The sequence below is a fragment of the Pelecanus crispus genome, chromosome 16 (genome assembly GCF_030463565.1).
Source record: "Pelecanus crispus isolate bPelCri1 chromosome 16, bPelCri1.pri, whole genome shotgun sequence".
Taxonomy (NCBI): domain Eukaryota; kingdom Metazoa; phylum Chordata; class Aves; order Pelecaniformes; family Pelecanidae; genus Pelecanus; species Pelecanus crispus.
Window position 1 is genome coordinate 1188344 of NC_134658.1, and position 12751 is coordinate 1201094.

Below are 12751 nucleotides of genomic sequence, written 5' to 3' on the forward strand. Positions count from 1 at the left end.
CCTGGCTCTCACCCAACAGAGCACCCACGCTGGCAGAGCCATTTCTTTGTACAGTGTAGCTCTGGCCTTTCATCTGCGATTGGACAGGCTTCCTTTTGGGGATAAAGGTAGCATGCTTTTGCCAACTCTGTTAGTCGTTTGTTTGGGGAGAAAAACAAAACGGCAGCTACCTGTTACTAGGGAAGAGGGGAGGACTCCAGCCTCTGAAGAGCACGTGTAGCAGCAACCATGCTCAGAGTCGAGTATGCTCCCTTCCTCTCCTCTAAACTCGTCTACTGTCCCCTGCAGTGCAGAGCACTAGTGGCAACCACTGGAAATGAACGTGCAAGGCACCCGCCCCTTGTGCCCCTGTGGCCCCCTTGGCTTTCTCGGGCTGCAAGAAAAGAGCCACCAGCATGGACCTGAGCCCCCACGTGACAAACACTCAAGGTACTTGGTGCCTGGCCTCAGTCACCGCAGGCGGCCTTCCTTGAGCAGAGCATCAAAAGCAGCAGCGCCCTAGGAAAGGGTTTTGGTAGCTCCCAAATGTATCACTCCTCAGTGGGAATGCAAAGAGCTGACCCCTTGGTAGGAGACATTCTGGTTTTGTAGCATGTCTGCCCTTGCGGAGAGGAGTGCAAAACCTGCTCCCTGTCAGGCTGGACTTTGCCTCGAAATGTGGCCCTGCTTTTCTGTTGTGACATCACAAAGCATCGTCAGCGCTGATGTAGACACAGCAGGGCACACGATCGGGGTTGTCCCTGCGCCTTTGTCACTCTCGGTCTTGAGGGAACGGAGATCGCAGAGTTTTTGGCTTGTTCCCGAGCAAGGAGGATGCCTGGTGCCTGCACCTCAGCGGGTACAGAGAGACAGCCGCGGAAGGAACACGTTCTGAGCGGGTATGTTTGAAAAATCCTTCTCCTTTCCCCAAGTGTATTTTCCACCTCATCTGCTGGGGTGGGTGGTGGGTGGACAGGGGAAGAACACGAGGGCAGCCGGAGAGCTCCGCCTGGAGGGTGGTGGAAGGCAGCGGCAGTCTCTTCAGTCTCTGCCAGGACTAGGCCGAGAAAGCCTTTTGTCTGTGCGCAATGAGGGACGAGTCCATTTTGGATCACACGGAGGCAGTCCCAAGCGGTTGCCCAGATACGTCCTGCCCTAGAAATTGCAGGAGCTTAGCACAGTCCTGTATTGCGCTCTGCAAGGTTGGCTTGCCTTTCGACCAGAACCAGGAGGATACCCACGCTTCTTCTGTTGGCAGTGGATTTGACTTGCGCTCTCCTGACAGGTGAGGTTTCCTTCGGAAACCTGGTCAGCTTCTCACCAGCGGTCTGCCTTAGGAAAAGGAGCACAAGATCCTCTGAGGGGTGCAAGAAGTTTTCTAGTAGAACAAAAGGGGACTGTTTATTCCTGATGGGTACGCTGTAAGCCTTTCGAGAGCCTCCTAGAACAGGCGGGAGGAGTTTCCGTCTTGCAGAGTGGTGTGTGCTGTCTCTTGGCCGATCAGGCTTCAGGGGAGCAGGGCCTAGCCACCAGGGTCTTTCTCTGGCGTTTCCTTGGTTCCCCATGGATTACCAGCATGCCTTGACGTTCAACCCTCCCTCCCTCCCTGCCTCTCCTTTTCTCCCTCTCCTTTTTACCCGGTCTGCATTTGTCTGCATTTATGCGAAGAAAAGGGCCAGTGATAAGCCAGCTGCTAAAGAAATGCTGCTAGAGGGGAGACACACGACCCCCCTGCCTTGCAGGCTGTTGAACTGTAGGGGTACAGGCTGAACCTGACTCGAGCTTGTGCGGGACCAAGCCAATCCTCCCGCCAGGAATGCCAGGTTCAAGACCTGCAGTCCCTACTGATGCTCTCGAGTCTGCTGCTGAACCGCACGGGTAGCGCCAGCTTCACCATCCTTTTCCTCCTTACTGCTCCGTAGGAAGACGAAGGCTCTGAAGATGGTGACCGTGGCGCTGCTTGTCAGTCTGCTCTCTTTCGGTGAGTCTCTGTAGAGCTCAGGCCTGAGGATGGCGCTTTAGGAGGTGCCCAGGCCTCCATTCTGCCCTGGGCCGTTTCCCCTGCTGTGACCAGAGGAGCCCAGCTAAAGAGCTGAAAGTCCCCGACAGAGCTGTGTCAGTCGCGCCTGCTTCAGAGGAACGGGTGTGCGGGCGACGAAGGGGTGACTTGCCTTCCCCGGGAGGGCTAAGCCAGTTCTTCTCTTAAGCTGAGGGAGAGGCAGTGGCTAACCTCGCCTGCCCCAGGACGTTGAGAAGCTTCTGCAGGACAAGGAGCATACTCCAGGGGAGGGAAGGGCCGTCTGTTGCACAGCCCCTACGCCATCACGACCTCTTGCAAAGACGACAAGAGGAGAGACAGCTATGGCACCTGGGAGGGGACACGGAAAGGGGAGCGGGCAGCGCGAGGCATAACCCCGCCTTAGACCAAGTTCTAAGCGTAACGAGAGCTTTTGTGTATGACTGGCAGGTGTTTACCGCGTGGGACAGCTTGGCGAAAAAAGCCTCTGGAGGACCGCAGCAGTATGCTGGGCCTACGTCTCCTCCTCTATTCAGCCGCTCCAACAGCAGGTGACCCCTAGGTTTCTTCAGATCAAGACTGGTACTGGCAGCGTAAGTCCAGGGCATAAAGTGCCACTGATTAAAAAAGCCTGTGGCTCGGGCTAGGTACAGTAGCCACCCTGGCAGGTCATTCAGGTGAAGGCCAAGTGGACCGAACCCCAGTGTCTCTGCAGCTCGTGGCATTGCACGCAGCTGATAAGGAACAATGGTGAGGCAGATTTGGGCCTGCGTAGGTTTCAGCAAAGCACTGGCTTGCATGCCAAGACTTGAGTCCCTTGGTTTTGATCACGGCTAGTAGAGTCCTGCTGCCCCAGCCTTCAACGTGCCAAGCACTTCAGAAATTCGCTTGTGGGCGCGTAGTTCAGCAAGCAGCTCCGTAGCAATGGCACTTCCCAGGGTGGTATCAAGAAAGGACCTGTAATCAAGCCACCCTTGGAAGTGTAGCAGGAACCTGCCCGACAGTAGTCCAGCTGCCTAGGAAGACTGGGAAACCGAAGGAGTAGGTAAGAGAGGTTGCATGCACCTCTCGACCTATGGAATGAATGAATGCCTGACAAATGGTAGAAGGCTTTGTAGGAAAGATGGTGTTTAGCTGGAAGCTGTGCCCCAGTCAAAGAGGGGAAGCTGTCTGGAAGAAGACAATGCCCAATGTCAATGGTCTTCTGTCTTGCCCGCCGGTCCACGGTGGTGTTTTCAGAGTGTACGCTACGGGAGCACCCGAGCACGAATAGCCATGCCGTCTGTAACTCTCTGTTTCCCGTGGCTGTACAGAGACTGTCGTTGTGCGCTGCCTTTCTTTCTGCAGAAGGCCTGTTTCTATTTGGAATGACTGTTGCCTTCATTGTCGTTCCAGGAGCGCTTGCACCTCCCTGGAGGGGACTGGAAGACTCGGAGGTAAAAAAACATTTCCCCTTGACTAGAGGGCTCTTTAGAGGAGCGCTGCCCCTCGGCCCCAACAGGACATTGTTTATGCCCTGTCTCACACAAACTTCACCTGGCACAGCTGCCTGAGATTCTCCCCATTGCCCTTTCTTCCCTTCTGCCAAAGGGTCAGCTACAGCTCCCCGCTTCCGTCAGAGGACTGGGGCCACCCTTTTGCTTGAGCTGGGCTGTTTGCAGCTCCACCTTTCTAACACCTGAGAAGGGGAACTACGGTAGCCTTCTCCACCCTGCACCCGTTTCTCTCCCTCGATGCTTGGGAGTAGCTGCTAGGAGACACCTCTGCGGCTTTCCATTGCTAGGCTGCAATAGAAAGCCCCTGCAAGCAGCATTGCCCCCTCAAAGGAGAGGAGAGGCCAAGGGAAAAAAGAGCGTCTTCTCTCAGGCTGAGGTCAGCGTAGCAGCAGTTGCCCATGAAGAGCTTTGCAGGGGGGCACGGTTCAAGGACTGAGGGCAGCCTTGCAGCTGCCACCGTCAAGCGGAGAGGGAGGACAGAAGCGTGTTTCTCGAGCAAGCGGAAGAGGCTAGCCGAGGCAAGGGACGTGTTATGCTAAGAAAGGAGAAGAGGGAGCAGCAGGAGAGAGGTGGAGGAAAACACAGAGAGCTGAGATACTGGCAGCCAAGCACAGCAAAGACAACCGGGGCGGAGGGCTCTAGGGCTGATCCAGGAGAGCTCTCCCCAGCCTCCCTTAGATCGTGTCTCACTAGGCTATCCCTAAGGCAGGGAAGGAGAAGGAAGGAAGCGGGGCAGGGTGCTTCGGTAGGACCCGGGTTCAGGGAGGGGAACAAAGAGCAACACTGGGGAGAGAGCTGCTGTTGAGAAGCGGCATTTGGCAACGGCAACCGCTTTCCCTTGCTCTTTGTGCGTCTTGCGGGCCTCCCCTGTTTACGCCTGAGCCGCATGCGTAGCAGGAATTGGGAGACTAGACTGGGCAAACAGACGTGGGATCGGCATGCTATGCCCCTGTTGGCTACCTCTTAACTCGCAGCAGCCTGCCTCGAGACCTCTTCTGAAAGGAAAAAACTGCGCACCTCCTCTTTCTGTTGGTGTTTTCTATAGGAACTGCCACCTGCACCCCTTCAGCTCTGCTCTTGCATGGCTTTGATGACGCGTTGCCGCCTTGTAATAGGGAAAAAGATGGCTTTGGGCGTTTGAGACGTTCAGCAGTTCCCCAAAATGTACCCAGGCAGCCAGGGAAGCAGCTTCTCAGCCTGAAGCTCTGAGAACGTCGGAACTAACTCTCCCAACCGCTTAAGGCGTGGTTAGCCGGCCAGTCATCCAGAGCCAGGCTTCTTGCGTCGCTCATGTCCCCACGGCGTCCGAGAGGCCAGCCACAACACTTACAGTCTCTCCGTTGCTCACTTCTTGTAGGCCAGCAGGGGACGAGTTCGGAGAAGCGCTTAGCAATACCCTGAGCCTGCAAGAGCAGCTACGTAAGCTCCAGGAAGAGCTTTATCACCTGCGGTGGAGCGTAAAGGATGTCGCCGAGCGAGCTCTCCACGAAGCCTTGAAGCAGGCTAAGCTCCCAGGCTTTACCGGATGGGTAAGGGCACACTGCAGAAGGCTCTACTCAGAGGTTTCGTTCCTCCCTCCGCCATGTATCCTACTACAGTTCCCCGTCATAGCCAGCCAAAAGGCTGGCGCTGCTGCAACAAGTGCTGTGCATTGCCACGCCTCCCTTTTCCTGCTGCTCCACACGTCCTTATGGGGGAAGAGAGCGCCGTGACAGGAATGACAGTTGTCTTAGTCGTACCTTCCTCTCCGTCCAGATCTCGGGCCCTCCTCAAGGGAGGACCGGAAAGAAAGAAAGAATGGTCCCAGCAGTCCATAGTTCCCCCAGTCCCACCTCAGGCCCAGAAGGCTTGTCCGTCCGTGCTGCCTGGCATGGGGCACCTCCACAGGAAAAGCCCCTTCCCGCAACTTCAGCTTTCAGAGCATCGGAGTGAGCAGCCCCTCCATTCTGACACCGGTCAATCAGAGTAGAGCAAACCTGGCAGGTTGCCGGGCAGTGCCGGCGTTCCTTCCGTGTGAGTTTAACCTTGCCCCAGCTCACCTTGGCTGGCCTTGCAGGGGAGCTGCTGGCCCCGTTCCTTTTCCTTCTAACAGGTGCTCTCCTTTGTCTTCCTTCCCAGGCTGTTCAAGAGATAATCAATCAAGTCTTGAAGAAGCTGGAAGAAAACCAAGTCCCCATGCCTGACTATGCCCTCAAATCATCAGGTGCCGTGACATTGTACAAAGCAACCAGTTCCAAAGCGCTTCCGGTCCAGCTTGACAAGACAGGCATTTGAACGCGCCCAGTGGTAGGAGAGGAGGGGCGACAAGTCAAGGGCCACCTCGTGCCCTAAAAATGTACCCACTGACAGAGTTGGGAACGGGCCAGACCACATCTGAGGAGCAGAAAGCCTAGCTCACGTTCCTGTCTTTCTCCACGGCCCCTTACGACAGTTTCATGAGTCCCTGCTCGGAGGCATCGTGCCAGTAGGAAAGAGGGGCATCCCACTGTAGGAGACGGATGACTACTTAGAAGCCTTTTTGCAAGTCAACAGGGCAATCAATATTCCTTATGACATTGCTCGCTGATCGTGCTCGTCTTTTAATTTCCAGGGGCTGCTGTCGTTCATTCAAGGACTTCGCCGTCCTTCAGGACTACCAAAGGAAAAGTCTTTTTCTATTCCCTGCCGGTGCTGGATCACATGAGGTCTCCTGAGCTTATTCTTGAGGTAGGAGCACCGAGAAACGGAAGAGCAAAGGGCGGGGGCGGCGGGGAGTGGGGAGGCAGCGGGAACCAAACACGCTGCTGAGAGCTGCCTTTACCCTTGTCTTTGCTCCTCAAAGCTTTCTTTTCCTGCCTTCTTGCATGGACCTACTCGCCTCCTGTGTCTCCCTGCTATTTCCTCTCCCGGAGTGCCCCAGGTCATCTGCGCGAGCTTTTAACAGGCTACCTTGGCCCTGCAGTCTTTGTCTTCCCAGGCACCGTGAAAACTGTCAGGCGCGGCACAGAAGGAGAATGGGAAAGGTGCCTGCAGAGGTCTGGGGTGTGAGCTCGCCAGGGCTCTTAGGGAGCACAAGCGGGCTCTGAGAGCCTGCACTGCTGGAGGGCCGGCCCCACGTTGTGCTTGCAAGCCATGCAGGCACTGCTCCGGAGCTGCCTGCACAAGTGCAAGAGTTGGCTGCTGCCCGTGGAAGGAGGTGGGACTGGATGAGAGGGAGCGATTGCGTTCCCTTACGGGAAAGGCTCGTCCAGGTGGGGCCCTTAGTTGCCACCTGCCCTGGGCGGGTGCCTTTCAGCCGCACCGTCCCTTGCTTGTTCTTGGCGAGTTGCTCCGGACCGGGAGAGGCCGGAGAGCTTCTACAAGTAGCGCAGCCAGCTCCCTGCAGTCCCTGCAAGAAGCAATCCAGTGCTTCTGCGCTGAAGGGGTCTCGTGACGCGTGAATTCTCGTGACTGCTTCTCTGTTCCGTACCCACAGGGTCCGACCGAAGGCATTGGCTGTGGTTCCGAGCAGAACTGCTTGGCCACATCGGTTCTTAATGTTCTGATGCGCGCGGCAGGAATGAGAGCCAGGGCACCCTTCTCCACGTGAACATGGTTTCTTCTTCTCCTTTCAGCCTGAAAATCATCCGGGAAACTGCTGGCCCTTCCCAGGAAGTCAGGGACACGTCTTCGTCAAGCTGTCTGAGCCAATCATTCCCAGGGCAGTCACCATGGACCACGTTTCAGGGACAGCGTTCCATGGAGACAGTATCTCCAGGGCCCCAAAGGACTTTGCTGTCTACGTAAGTGATTTCTCTAGAGTCGGGGGCAGGGGGTTGCATAGCATTTTTCTAAGCCGGAGGGAATACAGGTCAGAGAGTCCAGCGGCCTGCGCTTTCCCCTGCCTCGCAGAAGAAACAAGCTCCTTGGAGTTGTATTCCTCTCTTATCCAATGTACCCGCTCAAAAGGAAGCTCCTGGGGCAAGGTGCAACCCCAGGAGCCACAGGGAAAAGGAGCTGGCCACGGTGCACGGTCCTAGACCTTCTTGGCTTCCAATCCCAGTGGGCATTCGTGATCCTCAGGTTACCCCGCACTCACTGGGAACGTCTGCTCCTTCTCTGACTCTCAGCTGAGACTCGTAGAGTAGGCAAGCGTGGCGTGCTCCCCCCGCTGCAGCTTCTTGTCTTCTCCTTGTGCTCCTCGTCCTTGGACTACGTAGCTGAAATAAAGCAGTACTTCACTGACTGAAGGTAAGTCTTCCCACGGTGTACCAGGCGCTCTTGTTTTCTCCACCCCTCTCTTTCTCTAGGGCCTGAAGGAAGAACATGAGGAGCAGGGAACGTTCCTGGGACAGTTCACTTTCCAGGCGGTGCTGAATCCCAGGCAGACCTTCCAGCTGAAGGTACGGGAGCAAAGAGGGAGGAGAATTGGAGGAGAGGAGGAGAAATGCGGTTGGCTGGGCAGAAGCTTCCCTGCCAAAGGGCTACAGGCAGCCCTCTCCTTGAGCACGTGCCACGCCGGCCTTTCTTCTGCTTTAACTTCCTGACGGCGTACGCCCGCCACTGATGTTGTTCTTCTCTTGCGTTTTGGGTTTAAGCTTCAGCGCTTACAAGCGCCGCGGTTGAAGCTGAAAGCGGCTTGGCTGCCTGGACGCCAAGCGCATCCAAGTGGCCGCATCCCGTCGTATGCGCTGCTACTGGCCTGCTAGTTAAAGACGAGAAATACTGGGCTTGCTGGGGATTCTGTTGTTGCTGGTAGCGCGTGGTGACAGGGAGGCCATTCTGTTCCGGTGGCTTTCTAGAGAAGGCACTAGCACCACTGGGTCTTCTGACTGCGGAAGCACACGCCTCAAAGCAGGCAAGAAGACCTTGCCAACCTATTTGCCGAAGCTGCTTCTGGTAGCTGCTTCTTCCTTGACTATTCTCATGGCCAAATGAGGTAGAGCAGGAGAAGAACCTCCTGACCACGAGAGGTCAAAAAGGCCTCGCAGGGCAGCCAGAAGTAAGCTGTTGAACGAGTCCCTCGCTGCGGCACTACTCTGTCAGTAGTCAAATGCTAGAGAGGAAAAGGCAACTCATTTCTTCTTCTCATTTCAGAAGGAGCTCTCTGGTTTTGCGAATTACGTAAGGCTGCAAGTGCTGAGCAACTGGGGCCACCCGGCCTACACCTGCCTCTATCGATTCAGGGTGCACGGTGATCCTCTCAAAGACGGGGGACGGGCGTCAGTTTCGCCTGGCAATAAACTCCATTAATTTTCACCAAGTCGAGTTCGACCCTGCTTTGCCTGTGATGCTAACTGCTAAGAGAGCTCCCTGTCCCTCTCTCGACCCCCGAGCTTACCGGAGGCTTCCGGAGTACGTGGCAGAAAGCCTGACATCCACACACTTGCTGCCTACACAGTCCTAGACACGAAAGATTAAAGCAAGGTACAGTTGTCTTACGCGGGAGGCGGCTAAGGATCAACTGTGAGCACCGCAGCTCGCTCCTCGGCCAGCTGGGGCACTGGGCCTGCGCAGAGACAGCCTGCAAGAAGGGCCGTTGCACCTGGAGCTGCTCTCGCAGCAGCACAAGGGCTGTGCACAGCTCTGCCGTCCCTCAGTCCACACATGGGGTCTGGGCCTGCTCAGGGAGGGAGCGGGGGGAAAGGCGGGGAAGGGGAGGGAAGAGGAAGGAAGGGGAGCTGCCCTGGATTGGTTCTGGAACAGCAAGTCTTTCCCAAAATGCGGGTCTGTCTGTGCTGCCAGCCGCAGCCCGGGGCAGGAGGAGCTGCGTGACGGGAGCCGCTTGCGTCGGCCAGGCCGGCACCCGGCAGGAAGACGGGGCTCTGCCCCCGGTCACACGGCCCGCGCTGAGCCCAGCACCCAGGGCCTTCCTCAGGCCTCACCTTCCCCGGGGCGGTGAGGAGGAGAGACGCCCTGTCCTGGCATGGCCCAGGGCACCCTCCTGTGGCCTGAAGGAAGGGCAAAGCCGCCATCGCTCTCCGCACAGGGGCTGACCGCTGTCCTTCGCTTCCGTCCCTGGGGCTCCGCAGTGCTGGCAGGCCCCGCAGGGCTTCAGGGCCAAGCAAACACCCAGGCGCCGGGGGCTCCTGGGGCTCGGGGCGGCTTTGGGCAGCTCCGAAGCTGAGGCACGGCTGCTGCCCCTTTGCTACCGCAGATGCAGTTATTTGCTACCCCCTTCACGGTCAATCCTCTTTCTCCTCGTGGCACATGGACTGGACACATGCCACGTCCCCGTTAGGCTGGCAGGACTTCAGGGAAATGAGGAGGTCCCGGCACGCACACGGGCAGGAGGACAGTGAAAAGGAGCCCTCTCAGGCTTTTTCTGCTCTTTCGCACCTGAACTCGGACATCAGCTTTTTTTCCTCCCAGCTGCACAGCTTGCTGCCAGCCAAAGCGAGGTGGGCTGAGCCGGTCCTTGGGATAACTCGGCTCCTTTTGGTTTTGATTGCATGCCTACACTTTTCTTTTTGTGCACCTTTTCTTTCCCCCTGCTTCCCCCCAGTTCCGTTCTCTATTAAAGGTAATCATCATTTGCCTCTCTGGACAGACCATAGAGTAGGTAGATAACAGGATATAAGTACAGGCTGGTCTATGCCTTCAGAGCTGTGGGCTATGGGTAGAGTTACTATTGGCTAGTTATCATTTCTTCTCCACATTCTCCAGTAGGTAAGCATGAGGACAGCAGTGCAGTCCTCCTACTGAGAAGCTGGGCTCACGCTAGAATGACAAGAAGCCCACCCTGACGGGTACAGTAGGAAGTGAGACAGAAAAGGAGCATGGCAAAGAGAGCCGTTAAAGTAGCAGCTGACGGCCAGTCACCCCTGCGTACAAGGAGGGAAAGCGTGGGCTGGAGAGCCATAGGGCTCTGCTGCTAACGCTGGCAACAGGGAGGCAGCAGGTCCTCTTCAGAGAAGGTGGCACGCATGAGAGTCCTTCAAAAGGGCCTTTGTAACTGCTGGGAATTGGGGCCCTGTGACACTGACGGTCAGGTGGTCGGCCTGCAGCTCTGCAGCGGTTAAAACTCCCACGGAAGCTGTTTTGGTTTTGGGTACCCGTGTCATTGAGCTGGAATTACTTCTTTGCAATTAGGTGGCGCGGATCTTCTTGCGCTGGGCTTCTCTTCCTGGAGCGCGTCCTGACACCCTTTGTCATCCAGAGCTTTCCCCTCTGTTCCCGAGAGGAGCTTGGGGAAAGTGCTCTCCTTTCTCACTCCTCCAGGCAGCCTCGTCTGTCACCGCAGCTCGGAGGACTTTGTGAAACCCGAGCAGCTGGATGGCGAAAACTGCTTTAAACGTAGCAAGTAAGATGATCAGTAACCGTGTGTTAGTACTAGATCCTGCATGAAGGTGTTGCGTGTCAGCGAGCACGAGTCATCTTTTCACGTGGGTTTATGGGACAATAATGAGATGCAGCTCTTTTTTTCAGATGGCCTTATGCATCTCAATAGCCTTAAGATTATACAAGGGTGCGTGAGATGCGAAAGCTTGTCTGGCTTTCCGGGGGCAGAAAGGGTGCATTGGGCTCTGGGCTTGCTGGGGAAGGGGAAGGGGAAGGGGAAGGGGAAGGGAAGAAGGGAATGCGCAGCGCGGGGTGGGAAGGGGAGGGGACATGACAGGAGGGGAGAGGAGGAGAGAGGACCAGAGAGGAGCTGCCCTGTTGTGGTTTAGCCCCAGCCAGCCACTAAGCACCACGCAGCCGCTCACTCACTCCCCCTACCCCGATGGGATGGGGGAGAGGATTGGCGGGGTAAGAGTGAGAAACACTCCTGGGTTGAGATAAGAACAGTTTAATAATTGAAATAAAGTAAAATAGTAATGATAATAATAACAATATAATAATGATGATAATAATAATAACAATATACAAAGCAAGTGATGCACAATGCAATTGCTCACCACTCGCCGACCGATACCCAGACAGCTCCCGAGCAGCGATCGCTGCTCCCCGGCCAACCCCCCCCCCCCCCCCCCCCCCCCCCCCAGTTTCTATACTGAGCATGACGTCACATGGTATGGAATAGCCCTTTGGTCAGTTTGGATCAACTATTCTGGCTGTGCCCCCTCCCAGTTTCTTGTGGCCCTGGCAGAGCATGGGAAGCTGAAAAGTCCTTGACGGGCATAAGCAGTACTTAGCAACAACTAAAAACATCAGCGTGTTATCAACGTTCTTCTCCTACTAAATCCAAAACACAGCACTATGCCTGCTACTAGGAAGAAAATTAACTGTATCCCAGCCAAAACCAGGACATGCCCCCTGGACGTGTAGTGCAGCAGCAGTCCCCCATGGCGCCGTGGCGTGCGGGGGGACGTGCGCCTGTCGTCTCGTAAGCCTGGCTCTCACCCAACAGAGCACCCACGCTGGCAGAGCCATTTCTTTGTACAGTGTAGCTCTGGCCTTTCATCTGCGATTGGACAGGCTTCCTTTTGGGGATAAAGGTAGCATGCTTTTGCCAACTCTGTTAGTCGTTTGTTTGGGGAGAAAAACAAAACGGCAGCTACCTGTTACTAGGGAAGAGGGGAGGACTCCAGCCTCTGAAGAGCACGTGTAGCAGCAACCATGCTCAGAGTCGAGTATGCTCCCTTCCTCTCCTCTAAACTCGTCTACTGTCCCCTGCAGTGCAGAGCACTAGTGGCAACCACTGGAAATGAACGTGCAAGGCACCCGCCCCTTGTGCCCCTGTGGCCCCCTTGGCTTTCTCGGGCTGCAAGAAAAGAGCCACCAGCATGGACCTGAGCCCCCACGTGACAAACACTCAAGGTACTTGGTGCCTGGCCTCAGTCACCGCAGGCGGCCTTCCTTGAGCAGAGCATCAAAAGCAGCAGCGCCCTAGGAAAGGGTTTTGGTAGCTCCCAAATGTATCACTCCTCAGTGGGAATGCAAAGAGCTGACCCCTTGGTAGGAGACATTCTGGTTTTGTAGCATGTCTGCCCTTGCGGAGAGGAGTGCAAAACCTGCTCCCTGTCAGGCTGGACTTTGCCTCGAAATGTGGCCCTGCTTTTCTGTTGTGACATCACAAAGCATCGTCAGCGCTGATGTAGACACAGCAGGGCACACGATCGGGGTTGTCCCTGCGCCTTTGTCACTCTCGGTCTTGAGGGAACGGAGATCGCAGAGTTTTTGGCTTGCTCCCGAGCAAGGAGGATGCCTGGTGCCTGCACCTCAGCGGGTACAGAGAGACAGCCGCGGAAGGAACACGTTCTGAGCGGGTATGTTTGAAAAATCCTTCTCCTTTCCCCAAGTGTATTTTCCACCTCATCTGCTGGGGTGGGTGGTGGGTGGACAGGGGAAGAACACGAGG

The 12751-nt window shown here is 56.1% G+C and overlaps 1 protein-coding gene across 1 annotated transcript; it reads left to right on the forward strand.

Annotated features, from left to right (window-relative positions):
- Positions 1–1067: 1067 nt before the first annotated feature.
- On the forward strand, positions 1068–9971 carry LOC142595039 (SUN domain-containing protein 3-like). The gene is made up of 11 exons (XM_075722120.1): positions 1068–1264; positions 1902–1960; positions 2447–2578; positions 2644–2746; positions 4850–5021; positions 5611–5695; positions 6083–6198; positions 7086–7253; positions 7761–7853; positions 8548–8672; positions 9956–9971. The coding sequence occupies exons 1-11, from the start codon at positions 1068–1070 to the stop codon at positions 9969–9971; spliced, it is 1266 nt and encodes a 421-aa protein (XP_075578235.1).
- Positions 9972–12751: the final 2780 nt, after the last annotated feature.